A 23,249-nucleotide genomic window follows, 5' to 3' on the forward strand; every position below is an offset into this window, starting at 1 on the left:
TTTATATATTATGGTCATACAAGGAAAAGTTACTTTGACCATTTTAGCAGGGTTATTTAGAAGTTAATTTATGCAGTCGCCATGCGTGAATAGTTCACTAATCTCCCTAAAAACATTTGGGTAAAAACTTTCAGTGCTAGCTTTATGAAGCTCTTTGATGAAATGTTCCATTACAAAAGTAATGATTAAAGAATCATTAAAAAAGTAAGAATTGTTTGTCAGAGATTAATAGACAGATTATTCACTATTCTGTATATATGTTTCCACTCATGAAAGTGTATCTGAATTATTCAGAGTATTTAAGTATTTTATTATTAAACTTTATAGATTTAAGATAAGATTAAAAATCAATCTCTATGATGCTAAAAAAATTTGTTTCAAATATTGGTTTTAATACTAATGTAAACTAATATATATATATATTTAAAAGAAAATTGTTTGCTGAATTAATTTCATTAGAGGAAAAGCTTTTCAAAATTACATTTTTGTAAAATTGTGTGAAAATAATTTTTGTATTCCAGGAAAACACCAAAGAAGTGCCTCATTCACACCCTTATGCCATACCAAAGGAGATCTGGTTTTTGGTGGATCATTTGTATAGACATGGTTTGAAACAGCAGCATCTGTTTGAGCATCCTGGGCTACATTCAGAATTAATTCAAATTCGTAACTGGCTAGATAATGGTTCATCTGATCCTTTGCGTATCCTTTGCTATAATGTAATTTTATTTAGTTTATTGATATTTACATATTAGCCTGTTAACCAATAAATTGCAAACCTTTGGGTTATTGTTAATATCACCTGTTATAACTATTATATTACCATTTTTGTAACCATTTATATTTATGTATTTTATAAATATAGTTTAACAAAACTTAACCTATGTTCGCTTCGGTCGCTAACCTTGACTAATTTACACAGTAATGTTTTGAGTATTTAAATAATAAATTCAGTAATTATTGCAATTATTTATTATTTAAATAATCAAAACATTACTGTTAATTAATCGAGGTTAGTGAGCGTAGGTTAAGTTTGGTTAATTTATTTCTGTAATTATAAGCAATAATGTTTATATTTTTAATATGTAAAATATGTTAATGATTCCATAACTCTGAAGTATTTTCAAAGTTATGAGGTCATTATGGTTTTGGTCGATGAGCTAAAATGTTAGTACTATTTAATTTTTACTGTGACAGTTTCACTGTCTGTTAGAGTCATGTAGGTGTATAAGTATGTGTTAAGTCTCTACACAAAGGGAATTATATCCAAAATTGTTTAACTTATAAAAATGCTTTATTTATCATGGAAAATATCTGTTAGTAAATTTGGTAAAATAAAATAGCACATATTCTTTTCTTTTAAAATAATAATAATTTATCTTTACAAACTGTATTCCTACTTGACCTATATTGCAACACAAAGCTTTCATTCATTCATGCATCACACTCTTTGTTGAGAGATAGTACCCATCAAATTTACATCAGTAGCTTTACTTAAAAATTATGATTCTCTTTGTAAATTTATTTTGACTTCTATGGTGAGGGGTAGCATCTGATTTTTAAACGAAAAGTTTTGGATTCAAATCCTGGTGAGGCTTGGGATTATTCAGATATTACAAATAAACTGTTTTATTATAGGAAAGCTGAGGTTATGGAAAAATTATGCCTTTCTGCTTTCCAGATAATATTAACCTTATAATATGGGCAGGTAAATACGGGATGTTAAACCTTTTTTATTTCACAAATGAAAAAATAAAGAAACTGCTGGCTGAAGGTAACTCGTTTCATTATTCATGAAATTGTTATATACATCATTTCATCTCATATTAAACATGGAAATAAGACAACTTTTATAAATATAATTAAATATGATTTGCAGCATACTTCTTATTAGTTAATCAAGACTTAAAAGCTTTCTCTTGCCTTTTTTGTACATGATATCAGAGAGTAAAGTAATGGGACTGATTTGAAAAAAAATTAATAGTCAACTTCAGCTTAATCTTCAAAAAAGGCTTGCGAACACTTACTTCAACACTTCTGACAATGCTGGTAGCATTTGTGGAATTCCTTCTAAGACCTTTTGTTTCAACCATTTGTACGTGCTTTAAGGGAAAGTGGCATTTCTTGATCACCAATTTAACTTCTGCAAATAGAAAAATTTGTGTGGGGTGAAATCCAGTGAATAAAATGGCCATGTGATAATACTGAAATGCCTTTTGAAGTCAAAAACTGCTGTAAAAACAGTTGCACATTATCACGGTGAAGAATCCAATTATTGTGAATGTTAAAATGGATGCAGAGAACTAGTTTTCAAAGTGTATGAAGAATTTCATTCTAGAAGTAGTGATTTACTGTTTCTCCAGTTTGCACTCAATCTTTATGAACAATGCTCTTTGAATAAAAAAAGCAGAAAAGCATTTCACTTTTTTGATTTAGGTGTTGTGATCCCATGAACATCATTGCTTGCTTTGATATTTTGTTTCTGGACAGACCATACGGGAGAAATCTTCTCTCATCACTAGTGACACTACTCCATAATTGTGGTTTGAGTTCCACTTGTTGCAAAAGATTAGCTGCCACATTTTTTGGTGAGTCTTGCAGTTGCTGGGGGAGATTTTTGCACAAATTGTTCTGATTTGCAGTTTTTCAATTATTAGGCAAGCAGTTTCCCAATAGAAACAAATTCATTTTTTTTCTGATCATTTTCATTAGGAATCTTTACTCCATCTGCTGCATTCTTTGTCTTAAAACATTTATTCTACTGTCAGAAAACATTTTATGCAACAAAATCTTTGCATTTTATATAATTTCCAAAAACCTCCTGAAGCTCATAAATTATGAGATTTTCGGAGTTTAACAGAAAAAGAAGTGGCGTACTGTTGTGCAATATTTCTCAATTCCTTTTCTATGACAAGAAAGGAATACACATATTCACTTACAACATCTCTATTAGAGTAGCAGTGAGAGGTCGCAGTAGTATGTTACTCAGACTCTTAATGACAAGAAGGTCAGTCAAAGATGGTGTGTCTATGCATATCTGTAGGTTGCTGTGAAAAAACCAGTCTCATTGGTTTATTGTTTATGTTAATAGAATTTAAAATGCAATCGTTCTTGTTCATATTTCTTTTCAGTTATGTAGTAATATTAGATTTCAGTTTTAATGCAGTAAGAATTCTTGAGGATAGTATTTATTCAGTGAAAGAATACACATGTCAGGAATTAAATTCATTTCACTAAAATGGCAATTCTTTCTTTCTGTTTAAGCTGTTGTCAGATTTTGCCATGTTGATTTGGAGTAAATTAACCTTTGCGCTCGAAAGGCCACTGTCAGTGGCCACCTGCAATCCTGAACAACTTGTAATATGTTCAACATGCATAGTTCTCTCAGGTCGTATGGCTGCTCACTTGTTTGCCATTGCTCAGCTACCATATCGACCACCATTTTCTCGACTATTACCTGAAATGGAGACATTGAAAGAGCATTTACAGAAGAGTAAACGCGATGATTTTTTAAACAAGTTCTTTTTTATTTACAATCTTAAAATACAATGCAAATACAATCCTAAAATTAAAAAAAAAAAACATAATGTTGAGTAATTTTTTAGGCTTCACAAAAACATTATTTTAATATTATATGAATAAAGATAAATACAAAGACAAAACTGAAATAATAACAATTGTTTTGGTTTACTGACGGATTAAAATACCAATAATGAGTTTAGAATTGCTTTGTGTTATGAGGCCGAAGAAAAAAAATTATATTAAATGAATAACAATTTGAATAAAAAACAGAAAATTTATAAAACAAGTGTTTGTTTAATGTTTTATTCCTTGAGTCTTTTGGCTGTGTGGTACTGTTCAAAGCATTGTCTGATATACAATCCAGGTTGTACAGTGTACGTTTTACACATATATTTGGTATGTTTCCTTGCCCCACTAACACTTCTGTCACTGCATATAAGACAGTCCTTTGTTTTACCAGGTCGTAGCAACCAAAACCCACCGGGTTGGTCTAGTGGTGAACGCGTCTTCCCAAATCAGCTGATTTGGAAGTCGAGAGTTCCAGCGTTCAAGTCCTAGTAAAGCCAGTTATTTTTATGCGGACTTGAATTCTAGATCGTGGATATCGGTGTTCTTTGGTGGTTGGGTTTCAATTAACCTTACATCTCAGAAATGGTCGAACTGAGAATGTACAAGACTACACTTCATTTACACTCATACATATCATCCTCTGAAGTATTATCTGAACGGTAGTTACCGGAGGCTAAACAGTAAAAAGAAAAGGTCGTAGCAACCAAAGGATGTTCAATTTTCCATTTAATCTTTCGTTATCTTGTATGTCTGAAGGTCTACCTCGTTTATTTGAATTTCTCACATTTCCAACTGATCCTTTGATTAGCTCCCTTCTAAATCATCTGTCTCATTTTTTCCCCTGCCCTTGGTTCATGTTGTAAAGTAAATACGGATTGACTATGTCAGTTTTGGGTAACCAAAAAAATACTTTCTGCCACCACTTCAGCGATTTCCTGGTAAAACTGTACGATGAAATGTAGTGTTCAGCAATGTCAACACCTCCCATTGATTGATTGTACTTGCTTAAACAGTAGGCTTTTTTATATTTTCTACAACTCTTTTTTTTAAGATGCGCCTAACATTTTGTGTGCTATTATCATACAACATGATTAACATTGTAACATCATTGGGGTCCTTCTACAGCAAGAGATTCAACATATTATTTTTTCTTAAGGCTATGATCTCGCCCTTTTTCAAATTGATTTTTGGAAGTTGTCTTTTATTACTTATCTTCTTTCCTTTTCCTTTAACTGTCTTTCTCTCCGGCCTAACTTGTTGGTAAGCCCCTTCATTTCCTCGTAATTTTACCTTTTAAATGCACTTTCATATCATTTAATGCCTGTGCCAATCTAAATGAGTGTAAAACCTGTTTGTAAAAACATTAGCCCTTCAATGTTACCATAGGTTTCTTTATATTTACTGAATGCAAATCGACTCGGTTGTGACACCTAAGTCTCGTCATGCCATTCTGTCAGTTGTGTTTTTTCTGAAATATGAGTAGGGCACAAATAAAACCTGAACTTGATTCAGAAAGAACACTTAACTGGCTTGTCTGTATTGTAAACTTTAAAAACTACTTTCCCATTGAATTCTACCGTATTCTCGTCAACATTCTTTGGCATGTAATATTCCCAGAATTTTTTGCCTAAATACAACACTACATTGTGTACTTTTCCAAAACGTGTTAAATTACCTTGAATTGGGCCATTTGTGGGAGGACTGACATACAGGTTCCAAAATATCTGAAGAAACCTTTCCTTTGAAAAAAGATGAAAATCAGTCCAATCAACTGAAAAATAGTCATTTAGTTCTGGCTTATAATTCATGGCCATATTGATAAGGACACCTAAAAAGCTTTCATTTCATCCAAATTTTCCATGACCACAACATGGACCTTCTTCTCAAAGAGTTGTTTTTCATGATTTTTTCATTTGCATTAGTTTCCTTCATTATTTCATAGAGTAATTCATCGGTAAAGAAAAGCTGAAAATATTCTAGTGGTGTAGTTGGGTTTTTCCCAGGTGGTGGTTTATACCCTGAATTATTAGACCATATGAATTTAGATAAAATTGAATCATCTTCTATCCATTCTCTCCACACCTCCTCTTCTCCATCATTGTTTTCCTCTTCTTCTATTCCAATCCCCTCTTCTTCTACTATTGTACCTCTCTGAGCACCATGCTCATGTTCTGATATACCTTCATCACTTATTATTTCACCACTTATTATTTTCATCACGTGTTTCGACATTAACGAATGCCTTGAACTCTTCACCCACCCAAGTGACATTGACTTAATGTCACTTTTGTGTTCTGAGTATCACCTGAATCAAAGAAATTTTTTAACAGCTCATTTCTAATTTCATATGATTTTAAATCACAGGTTTTATGCATGTCGGTAATTTTGTAACAACACTTAACAATGACTAGCACATTTATCAACTACCAACTAATCACTCACAACTAGCACAGCACAGAAGGATAACAGAATGGCTATATTAACGGAGTTGTAAAAGGCAGGAAAGCAGTCCAGCATTGTACATGTCATTGAAAATATTGCTTACAGGTTCCAGTATTTTACAGAGAAAATAAGATAATCTCTTAAAACAATATTTATACTGAAATAGCAAATTGTCACAACCACTCACAGTGGCCATACGACTCCTGATAAATTTTCTTTGAGAACTAGCAAATCATTTATAAGAAATTTAAGCTATTAATTACTTTCAAATTAAGGCCTGATTAGATCTAAGTGCAACTGGTTCAGTGTTGTTATTGGTCTAAAGAAATTATAAATTAAATAAAGAAATTAGTTAAATTTTTTTGTAACTAATTACTCTTCAAAGGTTATTTTTCTTTAATTATTATTATAAATAAAAACAGCTGGCAGTGTTCATTCTGTGGCTGAGGCTTTGTTACTATTATTGGAATCAACAGCTGAACCTATCATACCATATAATTTACACAATGTTTGTTTAGGAGCAGCTAGCAACTACATGCAGTGTAAACAGGTAAATACGTAAGAATATTTATTCAGTTAAAATTTTTTTGTGTTTTTTATATATATATATTAACACAAATAATCTTATGGCATGGTCTGTTAGTACACATTATAAAACTACATAAATTTAATTTACTTTGAAATTATAGTAGAAACAGTTGTAGTGTGGGTCCAACAATATTCTTTAAAGAAAAGATTAAAAAAGATTAATCCTTTACTAAATTAGTGATAAAGGAATAGTAGAAATCAATATTATTAACAAATAAATTATTGGCTATGTCTTATACTAATGCCAATTAGTATAAGACACTTATCATTATAGTACAGTGCGATCGTTTTATCATGCACATCATGATACTATACACTATAATTCCACTATGGCGAGAAATACTCGCATTGGATTTGATTCATGGAATGTAGTAGTTATACACAACTGGTAATGCCTTACAGAAAGTGTTGGAAATGTCCACCACTTTCTTGAAGGCAGGTCTGAACCCTTCACACCATATTTGTAGAACATCAGGACTAATGAAATTTTTTAGAGAATGTTGGTTTCCATGATATATATGACGTTTCAAAAACCCCAGAGAAAAAAGTTTGGTGACGATAAGTCAGAGGACCAAGGGTTCGTAGATCTTTTGAAATCATGCGATCACCAAATCTTTCTTCCAAAGGTTCCTTGGTGTTTTTGGATGTATGGCTCATTACCCTGTCTTGTTGCAGGTAACAGCAATGTTCATCAGGCTGGAGAGCAGTTATAAATTGCATAATTATATCCTGGTATATCAGACTGTCAAGGGTTTCATAAAAAAAATCTGGCCCACTATTCATCATCGAGAAATTGTATACCAAACCACCCCCCCCCCCTACCATCTATGAGTGCAGTGACAATTCATGTAAAATGTGTTGATTTTGTGTTTACCAATATCTTTTCTGAATACTGATGTAACCACTAAGGTGAAAATACACTTCATCACTAAAAAACACATCACCCAGTATGCCCATCCCATTACTTTCCACCTGATTAATAAACCACTGGCAGTACCTTATTCTTTTAACAGTGTCTGGAGGTTTTAGCTCCTTTACACAATGTATTCGGTATAGACTTAATTTCTTAGTGGCCTTTTTACACTCCCGTACCGTATTCCTGTCTGTGATGTAATTTACGCAAACATTTCCTTGGAGACTGTTTAAATAATGCAGATATCTCTTCCATTTTCCCTATGTCAATATTGAAGCACACTTATTCTTGTCAGTAATACTCTGATCTCTTGAAAGCGATTGATGATTCATATATTGTTCTTCAATAAAATCATATGGCTTCCTGAAGTACACCTCAACAATAAACGGCTGCTATGCTATTGAAAACAGCATGATTATTTACATTGAACACATCACATCACACCACACATTCTGTAATCACAAAGACCATGTGTTCTGTATGCACAAAAACAATTATTGCATGCTGATGCCTCCTACCAGTAGGTTAGTTAATAAGTATGTAGCCAATACCTAGACAAATATCAACTAACTTTTAAAAATTGCTGAAACATGGTTACTCAATGTAACTGTGCTCAAGACAGATGATGTACATGATAAAATGATTGATTGCATAGTATTTTATCATGGAGACAGTATACATTACTACAAACACTGTTTGCAGTTTTGAAGTCTGTTATTCTCTTTTGAACAGATGTTGTGGCAGTTTGTTGATTAATTATTAATCCAATTGTCATCAAAATTTTGGTTTTAGTAATGTCGTTCTCAAATTACAACAAATGCAATTTGACAAAAACCAAAATCTGACCACACTAACAACTGTTTTGTTATTTTATTTTTTTATTAATTTTCCACAAAATTAACTTCTCATTTCTTTATTTTTTTTTAAATATTCCAGGCCTATCAAATATTTTGTGTTGTCTAATTTACAGTATCATTCATTAGAAAAAAACTATAATCATATGCCATTTGGTTTTAAATTTTCACTGTACGATTTGTTGGAAATGTACTGTTTATTACTTGTTCATGAGTTAAAACCAATTTCAACTGATGAATTGAAACTGGTTTCATGAGTAGTGGTTACCTTGCTATTTTCATTCTATAATATATTTAATGTATTAATTAAGTTCAGTTATTAAAAAAATATATATGTTTCAGATTGTAATGCAGTTGCCTGATCATAGTAAAAATGTTTTCTTATATTTGTGTTCTTTCTTACAAGAACTATTATCACATACAAATGATAATGGATTAGATGCTAAAACTATAGGTAATTTTTAAATTCTTTTTATGTATTGTTAATTTTTAACAGTGTTTCATTAAAAAAAGATCCTTACTTTTACTTCCTCCCTACAGTTCTATTGCTGCTATGTAGGAGCTCTATAAAGGAAAATATGTAGATTCATACAAAATTTTGATGTCTGGTTTTTTGTGTATGTCGATGTTTCACAACCCATGAATCAAAAAAAAAAAAAAATTGTACAAAAACTAGAGAAATTTCCAAAAAAATGTTTATACAAATACACGTATGTTAACCTATATTTTGATTAACATGCCTAGACTGACTACATAAATTGTTCGAAAGTGGCTCAAAAAATGTATATATTTTGGCATTGGTGGCATTAAATTTTGAGAAAATTAAAAAAAGGGAGTGAATTAGTTTTTGCTATTCAAACACATTTAGGGATAGGAGGATATAATATTCAACGTTATTTTCTAAACAGTTTACATCATTTTGAAATACTACAAACTTGAAATTTGGTTTTATTTATATTATATACATGAGGGTGGGGATGAAACATTCCAGGTCTGAATAAGAAACCAACTGGGTTGGTCTAGTGGTTAACGCGTCTTCAAATCAGCTGATTTGGAAGTCGAGAGTTACAGCGTTCAAGTCCTAGTAAAGCCAGTTATTTTTCCATGTGGATACTGGTGTTCTTTGGTGGTTGGGTTTCAATTAACCACACATCTCAGGAATGGTCGAATTGAGAATCTACAAGACTACACTTCATTTACACTCATACATATCATCCTCTGAAGAATTATCTAAACGGTAGTTACCGGAGGCTAAACAGGAAAAAGAAAAAGGTCTGAATAAGAAACATTTTTCTGGGCACATTTTGATTTCTTTTTCTACATAGTCACCAGTAAGGTCTATGTATTTAGCCTGTGTTCCACAAGATCGCTAATGCCAGTTCGGTATGTTGATATATCAAACTCCTTAAAATAACCAACCATCTACGGTGGCAATAATTCATAATTGGTCAAAAATCTCTTACTCCCAAGCTGGTTTTTTAGGTTAGAAAACAACCAATGGTCACTGGAGCCAGATCAGTACAACACAGTCACAAACGTTACATTAAAACAGGACTGTGTAATTTCAAGTCTACAGACAAGCAGGTAAGGTGTTATCTTAAATTTTGAATATTTCATTGTACATTCAATGCAAGGTATGGTGAATTAAACATTTGACGAAGAAGCCATGCTCTCTAACCGTTTTAGAATATTGGAAAAATGACATCATTAATTTACTTAGCATGACCATTAACACTTTTGGTATAATATATGACGAGAAAAGATTATTTTATTCTCTGATTATTCTCAAATATGTTTTCCCTTAAATAAACTTCTCAGCAGATGAGATTAATTACAATGAAAGTCAAATATTTAAGTTGGAATAATCATAAAATAGTTCAAAATTTTAAAAGTGTATTTTACTTTTTTTACAAATTTTTTTATTTTAATCATTTATTAATTAAATTTGTTTTTATGTTTTTTAAACGTATTAATAAAAAAAATGAAAATAAATGTAAAAAATACAAACTTAAAAATTAAGACCAAGAATAACAATTCAGGTATTTGAACTTCCATCACATCACTAATATTACTTATTTTGTCACATTAACAAGAATTCTATACTGTCTGTGATACTTTATGGCATACATAACTTGAATTCAACTTAATTATCTACTGTCTACTTTCTGTATTCATAAGTTATAGGAAGAGTAGTTCAGAAATTGCTTACTTAAATATAGGAGCAATAATAACATAAGAATATACCTGTTCATAGAAATAGACTAGTTCTGCAAACTAAATAACTATTTTAAAAAAGAATAGTAAATAACTTCCTATTCATTTTATAAAAATTTGGTTTATTTATAATTGATAAAAAGCAATTCATTTAAAAGCAATGAGAATATTTTTCACTTTTCTGCTAGTTAATTACTTTTTTATGGTTTTTTTCTTCTTTTAAGTCAAACTTTGGTTCTTTAATCGACTTTGACCAGTATATGATCAAACAGTTTCACTATTTGTGCTATAATGCTTGAATTGAGTAAACTAGTTTTACATTGTTCATTGTCATCCCTTTATATTTGTATATTACCTGTAATTATAACATATGCAGATGGACATAGACATCTTTTTACATTTGATCTCAAATTGTTGAGCCGCATTATTTTTGTTATTTGTTGTATTGTCAACCTTCTCATATTTTTTTCTTATTTTACAAATATAATAGCTAAATATTCAAATGCTGTTTTTTATTTTAATTTTAAGTGAAAGTTTGATATTACTAAAAAAGGAAGTGTGGGGTTTCTGTTGATGGCCAACTGCTTTTAATTAAAGTTTAATACCAGTCTTTTGCATTTTTGCCTCTGTTTTCATATTTTCTTTGTTTTTTGTTTTTTTTTAGCTACTTTATTTGGAGCAATATTTTTAAGAGATCCACCTAGGAGTCGGAGTGATTTACAGTCAAGGACACGATCAAATCAACAAACATTGGATAGAAAGAAGGCAAATTTTGTTTATCATTTTTTGGTAAATGACCAAAGTGAATTGATAATGGGCTGTTCATAAAGTAATAATATAATTATTTTAATGAAATTATTCTTACGGTAAATAGAATTGTGCAATTATTTTAGCTCATTCACTGTATATTAATTCTTTTTTTCATCATTACAGTCTAGTCAGTATTATTATTTGTGTTAAGTTACATATTTTTTTTAGTGAAGTAAAGTTTAAAAAAATTATCCATAAATTAGCTTCATCTAAATTACTAAATTTAGATTGTGTGGAGCTGTTGATCAAACTATTTTTATATAATTTAATGAAATTATTTAATTTATTACAATTAAACAAAGTTATATTCACTATTTGCTACAAAATTTTTATTGTGTGAAGCATTGCTATGTGTAAGTATGCATTGTAACATCACTAAACTGTGTTTATATACAGTTATTGAAGAATTTTTTGCATATTTTACGGGTATAATAGCCATTTTGTGCTTTCATTGTTAATAAAATTATTGATAATTGTAAATAAATATTATTATTATATATATGTATATATATATATATATATATATATATATATGTTTGCTGGGTTAACTAAATCTAGCAGCTTACAGAGTCATTCACTAAGTAACATTCTTTCATTAGAGATTATTAAAGTGTTTTATCTCTAATTTATAATTTATTTTATGTGATAATATTTTAGAAATACAAACTATATGTTATTAATCAGCATAAATTTGAAACTGTGTAGGAACATTGTGCCATTCTGCAACAGTTATGTGCATTAATAATAGGATTAATACAAACACAGACTTTTTTTAATGTTACCAGTCATTTATGTTGAATAATAAATGTTTTCACATTTTTAAATCTTTCTTGTTTTGCTAAGTTATCACAGTTATATTTTTCAGACAACCAGTTAATATGGTTAGATATCATTGTCAAAACTTACTTGATGTCTGTTCTGTGATTCTACATAATCTGAGATAAATTCTATTTGCTGTTTGTAATTGTTGGTTGTGTAAAGAATAAGATTGTTTAGTTGAGTTCAAAAATTTCAAGGGTTGGCTGACCTGATATACTAGACTAGATCAAACTGGAAACTGGAATTAGGCATTCAGTTTGTAGTGAGGCTCTGCATTATATAATAAAAAATAAGAAACATTTATTTGTTGCAGATGTGTTATTAATAATTATGTATAGGAAGAATTGGGTAAAGAGAGGCAATATTTAGAACAGCAAAATGTAGAGGAGGAATGGTTGTCTTGGTTGAAAACTTACAAATCCCACTAGTTTTCAAAACCATAAAAATAACTGGAATTTTAACATAATGCAGCCAGCTTTCAGAACGGTAGAATTAAATGCAGTGTCATATTTGTAAGGTTATTATTATTTTAATTAACAAACACTTGTTAAACAGCTGTTATTATTTATTTTGATAATCTTCTTAGCTATAAAAAGAAGGTTAGTAACTTAAACTTGGTAATGTATCTATTGTAAGGAGATGGTTTATCAAACAAAACTAATCTTTTAGTGTACAAATCAAAAAATGATAAAGGTAAAAAATGAATATGCAGTCTGTTGTTTTACTTTTCCTTTTCTATTGTGGACATCTTTTTCATAACAACCAATTCCTCCATTCACCTCTGGATTCAAATCCCAGTCAGGCATGGCATTTTCACACGATACAAAATTGTCATTTCATCTGATCCTCTGAAGCAATACCTAACGGAGGTCCTGGAGGCTAAAAGAAATGTATTGAACTAATATCAGTACAATTGAATAATAATTGCAATATATTGTAACTTAATAGCTATCATCATTTTGTTTTTGTAATATTTCCAAAGCAGAATATCTGTTCCAAAACTTGCTGTATTATTTTTATAGTCAGAATTTTCTTTTTCTTGTCAAAATGTTTTTTCAGAAGTCTGTGTATTACTGACTTTAATTAGCAGAAGTTCATTCATTAATAGTTCTCATAAGAATGCAGTATCTCCTCATTAATGTTTTTTTTTATACAGTAATTTTAATCTTGAGACCAAATGCAACAGTTTCTCAATGAGTTTCTGATCTTCATGCATGTTCCCGAAGCTTTATTATTGCATCTCCACATTACAGTAAAAATCCGTTTTTAAACTTTTATTGCGTTGTTAAAATTGTGGCTTCAGTTTTAAGTCTCTAGTTGCACTTGCCAGAACATAAAGTTAATTTTTTGTGAAAAAAAATTATGCAGTGGTTTGTAATACAGTAAAATTTAATCATTAATACATTTCTCTTATGAATGAAGAAAAATAACAGTAGAACAGTTTTAAATATGTAAAATGTAAAAATTTGATTTTTATTTGTTTCACAATAAAATGGTCTAAAAAGCATACATTTACACAAGTAGTCCAAATTATTTGTAACCCAGCTGTTTGGAAACAATTTAAATATTTATAGATTATTAATTTACATGTGCAGTTATTTTGATATATTGAATTTATCACAGTAACATGTAAGGTTGACGTTACAGGAAGTATATTTTTTAGTTGATATCAAAATTTACTTTCATTAAGCCTTTATCAAATTATTTTCATTAAAGAGTGAGGTTACTGCATTTGCTATTACATGAGATAGGGCTCAAGTGGATGTGCTGGTGCTCCCAATTAGAACAACAGTGTCATTTAAACTTCTTACGAATTGCATTCTTTGAGCACAAGAACTTTATGAGTAAAGGTCAATGAATTAATTTTTTAGATATTCTATGTTTCAATCCAAAAATGTTCGACTCTTGAAAAGTTGTCTCCAAGTGATATAGATTCAGCAGCAATACACAGTTAACTAGTCCTCTAAATTTTCCTTTTTGTAAAACACCTGAGAAGAAAATTCATGGTCAGTGCGTAAAAGGAGATAAATCAGTTTTCCTCATTTTCATATAATTGAAAAACTAGGTCAGTCATTCCAGTTTTATTATTTTTTTTTAAGTAAGAGTTATGTAAAGTACCATCAGTAGGTCTGTTTTTAACCCACCGGGTTGGTCTAGTGGTGAATGCGTCTTCTCAAATCAGCTGATTTGGAAGTCGAGAGTTCCAGCGTTCAAGTCCTAGTAAAGTCAGTTATTTTTACATGGATTTGAATACTAGATCGTGGATACCGGTGTTCTTTAGTGGTTGGGTTTAAATTAACCACACATCTCAGGAATGGTCGAACTGAGACTGTACAAGACTACACTTCATTTACACTCATACATATCATCCTCATTCATACTCTGAAGTATTATCTGAACGGTAATTACCGGAGGCTAAACAGGAAAAAGAAAGAAAGTAGGTCTGTTTTAATGTAATTGAAGTAAATTTTTTACAATAGTGATTTACCTGTATTTGCACATAAAGGAAAAATAACTACCTATTTAACATAATTATCATTTATTAATGTTTTTAAAAAACACAAATCAATACATTTTATGATAATAGTCCTTAGTTTTTAACTATTTTGTGAATTTCTAAAATTTAAATTTTTATTTTTCATTTTTATTAAATGTTTTTATTTTTTGTTTAAGAAGAACAGTTATCTTTTTTTTTAAATCTTTGTTTGTAGTTTATGAGAAATGAGTGAATAAGGAAAGCAGTTTTAAAATTTAACAGTATTAAAAACACAAAAGGTGTGCTATATAAACATAATGCTTTTATTAATAAACAGAAAACCTTACAATGAAACAAATATTCTTAAAAAAAAAAATATTTTCATTAATAGAAGAAAACATAGTTAGATAAACTTATTTGTTAAAATCCACTAAGTAATTCATTTCCAAAATAAAAATATTTTTAACCAAAAAACCTTGTTACGTAAACATATGTTTTAACATTGTAAATAAAAAACATTACGTTGTCAATGAAAATATATGTGTATGTACATCATACTTTATCGTTTCTTTTATTTCAATGTAATGTTTTTTATTTTCATTAAGAAAGGGAATTCTGAGGTTGATGAAGAGAGGCAAATTTTTTTTTTTGTTTAATTGGTAAACAGTCAAGTGGCTGTATTATACTGAGAAGTTTCGGTTCAAGACAACCCTGGAAGAGTCAGCTAATCTGATCAATGGATTGATTGCATGTAACATTTAATAACTTGCTATTATCTAAATTTGTATTTTTTTAATGACAAATAAATGAAACTGTTATTATTCCCTTTTACCATAAAAAAAAGATTGTAAGTATTATGATCATATTCATCATTATTTACTTCATGATAAATATCTCAAAAGATGTTTCACATATATTTTGATGTCTTAAAATTTCTGGAAGTCTGAATACTTCTGATGTAAATGGAAGTAGAGCCAAAAGATCTTTTTTTGTTTTCTGGGTCAATTGTACACTAAAATTGGTGTTACAATTAACCTTTGCCTCTCTTCATCAAATCATTGATCACTATTCAGTCACTCAGAAAAAGAAAAATCCTCTCTTTTTTTAATCTTGTTTATTACAAATGCTTTCTTCTTGCTAGTGACTCTAACAAGTTAAATCCAATCTTTTGGATGTTCACTTGCTAAGCGAGTGTGTCATGGGATCAAATATTTGTGGACCGATTGATTTTAAAGTTTGTGAATTATCCTATAAATGTTTTCACTTATTGCATCCTTTCAAAATGTTTTCTGCATCCTTTCAACATGTTTTCTTAAAATGTACATAAGACAGGTATAATGGCTGTCATACAATGGCAATGATTATAAATATTCATGAGCAAACTTCTGCTATCTTCAGAAGTTTTCTTCTTAGGAGGATGAGCTCCTTGCATGTTTTTCCAAATAACTGTTTTGTTTCAGCAGGTGCCGTATATTAAACTTTGTATCATATATTATCTGATTATACTTGCAAATTAAGGCTTCAGTTACCTACTGTTGAAGATAAAGTGCATGTCTTGAGAACATTGAAATTTGCTCCTCTTTGATATTTATCTGACAGATTTAATAATAGTTTGATTGTAGATATATTGCCTGCATAGAGTATCCATGTTATAACTTCTGAGCATTGGGCCTTTTTTCTGAAAGTCTCATGTCTTCATGAGGTTCACAGAAAAAAATAATGTTCCTTGTTTTCTGGTATGCCTTATGTACAAATTCATGGTCGACAACAGTCATTAGATGTTGACAGTCAGTCTAAACAAATATTCTTATCAGTTGGAGTTCAGACATCTTTTGAACATTTCCACCCCTTTTAGCCAGAATATTTATGCTCTACTGTCTGATGATAGCCTGTAGTTTTATAAATATTACACGTTTTCTGGTATTACATTAATTGAGCTTTTATAAAAAGTTTTCAAAAATTCCATTCCACTCGACTAATGCTATTCAAGCAACCCATTACATAATACTATTCAGAATTTTTTGTTAGTTCTTTATTCAGAATTATTGACTGGTTATATATTTTACACTAATTTATTACATTCTTAATTCCTATTGGAAATGGATTCTTTAATTTGTTCCAGAAATCTATGCTTTAGAATTGATATAAACATTTTAAGTGGTGGTAGTTTTGTAATTTGTAATCAGTATTCAGTTTACCCTCAGTGTTACAATTATAGTTAAAGTAATTAATCTGTGATTTACTTTGAATAGATAATGAATTACTCATACTATTTATTATATAATGTGTAGTGTATTACTTGTACTTTCTGTATAATCATTTGTTGAAGTTTGATCTATAAAATGTTCGAGATGTTTGCTTTTGTTGCTCTATTAAAATGTATATTTGCAGATTCCCCTAACCTTTTAATATTAATTTATTTGTGAATGTGTAATACCCCATAATATCTCACATTTATATTATATTATACATTTGTATGTATAAGATTTTTTGCCTGTCCCACTGTAGATAAATCTTAACTGATTTTGATGAAACTTTGTGTACTGATGTAAACCTATTGGGAATAGAGTCCTATGATTTTCAAGCAAATCAATTTTTGAATAAATTTTCAGCTTTTTTCATCCTACTGGGTACAAATTTTAATGAACCTTGGTAGAATAATGTAAACCTAGTAGTAATGTAAACCCTATTGATTTTTAAGTGAATCGGTTCTCAGAAACCAGAGTTAGAAGCAAAAAACTAGGTTTTTGGGTACATTTTCAAAGTTAACTAAAACTGGAAATCTGCCCTTCTGACGCACTTACTGCAACAGACCTTTTTTATGTTAGAATTTATGTAATTTACATTATTTTTCCAATATAATTTGCTGTTTGTTTATTTTTAATCAAATTATTTTGCATCCCCAAGAACTCTCTGCTCCCATCTCATAGTAAGCATTGACATATTAAAAAACTTGACTCCCTTTCATCATGTCTGTCTATATTTTCTTTTATCCCCATTCAACCTTTCGTAATATTTCCATTTACTTTAAGATGATCACCTATAGGTGTCCCATAAGTTTCCATACATTGGAAAAATACTGATGAAGCAATTTTTTATGTCCATGGAAAGGTTAATTGGCAAAATTTACCTTATTGGAGTAATTTAACCTTTACTGGCTGAATCCGAAGAGAATTCAAGATGCTGGTAAAGTGACGGGTTGGGCCGGGATTTGGGGTAACAGAATTATTGAACCATTTTTCACTTTCCAATCTTTTTTTTGCACCCTCCCTGGCACTGTTTTAAATAATCCTCTTATTTTGGTATGTCCTACCCAGGTAGTATTCATATTATTATTATTAAATTCGATTCTTGTATTTATTAAGGAAGAAAATAAATTATTTATTTTCTTCCTTAATAAATTACCAGTAGAATATTTCTTCCAGTGATGTATGTTATGTAAATAACAGTGATATATTTTATTTTGTTTATAATTTTAAATTGCCTCACAATAGATTGTTAGACCAATTACTGAACCCTGTCTTGTTAGGTTCAGGTCAGTCATTCCAAAGACAAGTTTTAACTTTTTTTATTTAACTTTTTTGCCATTGTTTTATTTTAATTACTGCATTCCATTTTTTTATTAGTTATCTTTACCATAAAGACCATTATGGTTTATTATTACTACTACTATGCATTACTATTTGTTATGTTGCTGTATATTTTGTGGAACAAGTTATTTATTTACTAGTTTTGAGAAATTATCATCATGTGTAAATAATGTGTTGTAATTTATAGAAAAGATTGAATAAATTCTTTTGTAAGTAATTGTGCTCAAAATTTAGATATCATTTTATGAAGAAAATTCTAGTAAGTATATTTCTGTATTGTGAATTATACGTTTTATCGACTGATAATAATGTTACAGTTCTAATTTAAATTTTTTTTTTGTTTTATAATCATTACTGTGTGTTAGTATTTGCCCTTTATATTCTAAATTTTCAGTAAGCTGTTAAGAAGATTCATGCACTTCATTCATTTAATTAAAAATAATTTATCAATTAGTAATCCTACATATTTTAGTTAGTAGCATGTATGTATTAGTATAGTATGTTGCAGGATTAATTTTATTTTATATTATTTTATTAAGAGGAAGTCTTTATATTTATTAAAAATGTTATGTATATCATGTTTTAAGCTGATTTGCTTGGTTTTAAAATGAGTTTTAGTTGTGGAATTTTTATCAGTAGTTTATTTCTTTACAATAAATCACATTAATGAAATTAGTTTTTTCTGATTTATTTCTTTAAAAATAGTTAATTTAATTACCTTACTCTTTTACCCCTTCTGCACTTACCTTTCTACTTTTCAAGTTACCTTTCTAGAGTGAAAACCTTCAGTTTAAAAATAAAAGTAGTTTTTTTTTAATAAAAAATCAGTTTTTTGTTAATGACACTGTGTACTGTAACTAGAGTTTGTTAATGACACTGTGTACTGTAACTAGAGTACATTATTTTTATTATGAACTATATCCATGTGTAGTTGAACCTTTAATCCAAATTTAAAAAATATAAATTATTTAGCTGAATACTAAATAATATATTTACGTTTAAAATTAATTTGTAATACAAAGACTTGCATTGCAAGTAAACTGAGCTAAAAAATCTGTTTTTTTTTTATTTTTATGCCACTGTATTCTGTAACTACAGTAACTGTTTCGTTTCAAATCTTCATCAGTTGTAAAAGATAGATCATTCCACTGTATGTAATATTTATTTTCTTGTTTATAAACAGAGTACAAACATTAATATTTGTGTACATATATGTACTCATAATGGAATAATATTTTTTAATGTATTTCTGTCAAATCTGTCCTTAACAGAATTTAGAGGGCTAAAAATTTGTATATATGGATTCAACAAAAATAAAGTACACTTCTATATAACATTTATACATTTCTTAACTAAAAAATTTTGTTTATTTCATTTGAAACTGTCCGTTTTAAAACCATTTTTCAAGTTAACACCTTAGTAAGTACAAGTAAGTGTACTCGATTACATTGTACATTTAGAATAAGGCTGTTACATTTAATATTTATTTGCATATGTACATTTAGTTACTGAATTTATTGAACAAAATTACTAGTTTTGTTATTTTATGTTATACTTATAGATTTTATGAATCTTAATAATATATAGGAAAAATTGTTGTGCTGTATATTCACTGTTTGCTTAATACATGACACCAATTTAGTACGATAATAATACTACAGAACTCAGTAAAAATCTGTTAGCTTAACTGACCTGTTTTCAAGTACAGTAGAGTCCTGATCTTTTGTTTCAGGACTCTATTTCTTTCTGTTTGTAACACGCTACAAACAGAAATAATTATTTTTTGTGTCTAGAGTTAGCTGACTGTGAACATGAACTAATAAAATATAACATATTGAATGCCATTATAGTGTTTGGTTATGAAAGATGGATTTGAATTATGTCTTATCACACGGATTGCTTTGTAATCAGTTACAGGAAAACAAGGAACAAGGATACAGAAGCAAGCAGTGATTGTCTGTCTTGTACTTTCATTACACGCATAGACGATTTGAGTTTATGAAGGGAGAACAGACGCTACTTTTTCTTTCTTGAGCCATCAATAGAAAGAGAGCACAAAATAATTATTTCAGAACCATATAAAAATTAAATATCAATGAGATGATAGACAACTTATGAAGGATATGTATTAGAGCTAATGATTCTTCCTATAAGTTTTCTTTGACACTTTAAAACAATTACAGGCAAATTAAAACCTTTCTATTTTATAGATTCCATTAGAAAGAAGTTTGCATTTAATCCAGATTCTGTTATGGGCAGATTTCAGATTGTTTTTGTTAATTGTAATGTAAGTTTGTACACTGGTACACTGTACACTGGTTTGTACACTGGTTTGTAACTGGTACACTGTAGTTTGATATATTTTACTTTTAGTATTTATAGTGATTTGTTAATGAGATTATATTTATTTATTTCAGCCTATAATATGTATTTATTTATTAATTAGTGATTAGAGTTTGCTTGCATTGTACTAATTTTAATATAGTAGTAAGATGAAATGTTTCTTATAAATATGATATAGTGAATGCTAAAGAAAAACCTGGTTAACTGAAAAACATATTGGTGATTATTATTAATTAATCTTTATATGAAATACCCTGTGTATTATGTTAAAGTGTAAATTTTTAAGTAACAATCTTTGAAGTGTAATATATATGTCTCATTATTTTATTATACTTTAGATAAATAAATATTTTTTTTTAGAAATTATATTATTGTAATTTCATTTTTGTGAGATTAAATTGTAGGGATTTTTGCAGCTACAAATTGGTTTAGTTTTTTTTTTATAAAACTATTAATTAAAAGTAAAAAATTATCTTTTAATTTAAAATAGCAAAATGAATAATTTAATTGAAATAGTTTGTAAAATTAATCCTTACAGTTGTTACTTTTCAGATTTTTCTGTTAACATAATGTGCTAGTGCGATTAATGTGTATTAATGAAGAGGTTAGTTATTAAGTGGTAATTGATTATAAGAAAAATTAAGTGAAAGAATTAAGTGCAGGTAAGTTTGTTTTTCTTTACAGAATACTGCATTTTTATAAAATTCTAAATTCTGCATTTCCTTGTGGTTATATTCATTCTCTTCGTTTATTATCTCCATCCTGCATCCTTTTCTTTGCCCTTCATTCATTAATTACTTTCATACAAAAGTTTGCTTTTTCTCTCTTTTGTTGGAATTATTGCTCCAACAATAATCTCTTCTCAAAAGTTCCGTTAGTTCATTTTCTCATTCTTTTATTTTAGTTTCATTTAAGTGGTTGGAAAACTACTTTTAAGGAGGAAAAAATACATCTTATTTTCTATATGTCTAATATATTTTCTTGTGACTTCAATGGCAACAATAATAGATTTACAATGATAAGTTGCCTAAGCTTATTAAAAGAATACAGCATACTTTCTAACAATAAAACTAAAACCTAATGTCAGTGCTTTTTGCCCCATTTATCAATAATATGTTATAATAACAGTTAGGCTACCTCAAAAAAAAAAAAAAATGGCTTCATTTCAAAGACAATTAAAAACTAAGGACAATTTTTTTCCCAGCTTTGTTAACTTGGAATGACAATAACCCAGAGTATTTATTTTCTTTATATTTGTAGGTGCTATTATTAACTTTGTACATGGACACCACAATACTTTTTGTGTTGTGCTTCATATACAATTTTTTTATTACTGTTTTTCTCCATATAAATAATTCAAATGCATAATTCAATTCCAGGTTACATTATAAGTACTAAAAAAAAAAAATATTCCTTTCTATAAGACTCTGATAATCTACCATTTGTACAATTGAATTATGATAATTTTAACATTTTTGTTAAAAAAATGTAATTTATATCCAGTCTCACTTAAGATAAATAAATATTGATATAAATGTAAAAAACCTTGTAGTGCACTTTAAAATGGCACACTTTAAGGATATAACTTACCACAAAACTAAATTTTTATTAAATCATCTTTACGATGTAATCTATTAGTTAAACATATTCTAACTTGTTCAGGTCAGCATGAGTCATGTTAACATACTTCAAACACCTCACTTTTGTTTAGCCCCTGATAATACATCTCACAAAATAGGATGTAATATGTTTATAAAACAATGTGAATGGAATACTTTCAACACAGTGAAAGTGTTGAAAGTATACAACAATACACAGTACTTTCACATACTTTCAAATTAATAATAAATAATAATAATAATGAATACTTGATATTTCTGTTTTGGCAAAGTTTGGTTTTATTAAATGTGTAAATGTTATGGTCTGTAATTATTTATAACCAAAAATACAGAAAGGTAGGTTAAAGAAGGAACTACATACTATAGTATCGAACTTGGTCCAGCCCCAACCCACCCAATGCAAGACAAAGAAGATGGTAAGAGTTTGTAAAAACTAAATTTACCAGCCATCTCATCCTTCTTTCCTTCAATTAACAATTTTGGCCTGTTGCTAGCACATGCAACTCCCTCTGATGCAGGGAAGCAATGCACCCTTTAATAACTAGGGTCCCTTCAGGCACATTCTGCTAGATCAAAAGGCACTCTAGCACTGACAGCCCTTCAGTGGATAAACTAAAGGGGAATCGTGCCAGAAGAAAGATGCAAATACATTACTAGTCTTCCATGGTTGGCCCAAGTAATAATTTCAAATTGATCTCTTAGGACCAAAACACAATCCACAATTCCATCCATAAACAAAACAATTATATAACTGGCCTCTCTAGCACGAGTGGTAGCATCTCCGCCTTTCATCTGGAGGCCCAGTCAGGCATGGCATTTTTCATGTGCTACAAAATTACATTTCATATTCCTACGCACAAGCTTCAAGTTTCTGTAGTGAATTTCATCAAGAAAAAAAAACAAAATTAAATTCATCCAATTTTATTTATTTATTTATTCATAAATAAAAACTAAATTCATCCATTACTTCAAATAACAATTTCAGTCAAT

At 29.2% G+C, this 23,249-nt stretch overlaps 1 protein-coding gene across 3 annotated transcripts in view; it reads left to right on the forward strand.

The window, feature by feature from the left end:
* The window catches only part of Ocrl (Oculocerebrorenal syndrome of Lowe), a 115,652-nt gene extending 94,798 nt beyond the window's left edge, over nucleotides 1-20,854 (forward strand). The window contains exons 16-20 of one of the 3 annotated variants that reach the window (XM_075360974.1): nucleotides 522-702; nucleotides 6,456-6,583; nucleotides 8,731-8,842; nucleotides 11,267-11,468; nucleotides 12,545-20,854. In XM_075360974.1, coding sequence (XP_075217089.1) covers nucleotides 522-702; nucleotides 6,456-6,583; nucleotides 8,731-8,842; nucleotides 11,267-11,430 — 585 coding nt within the window. In that variant the 3' untranslated portion in view covers nucleotides 11,431-11,468; nucleotides 12,545-20,854. The remainder of the gene's footprint in view (nucleotides 1-521; nucleotides 703-6,455; nucleotides 6,584-8,730; nucleotides 8,843-11,266; nucleotides 11,469-12,544) is intronic. The other 2 variants (XM_075360976.1, XM_075360975.1) reach the window with 2 other exon arrangements.
* Nucleotides 20,855-23,249: the final 2,395 nt, after the last annotated feature.

Source organism: Lycorma delicatula, chromosome 3, assembly GCF_047948215.1.
Source record: "Lycorma delicatula isolate Av1 chromosome 3, ASM4794821v1, whole genome shotgun sequence".
Lineage (NCBI taxonomy): Eukaryota > Metazoa > Arthropoda > Insecta > Hemiptera > Fulgoridae > Lycorma > Lycorma delicatula.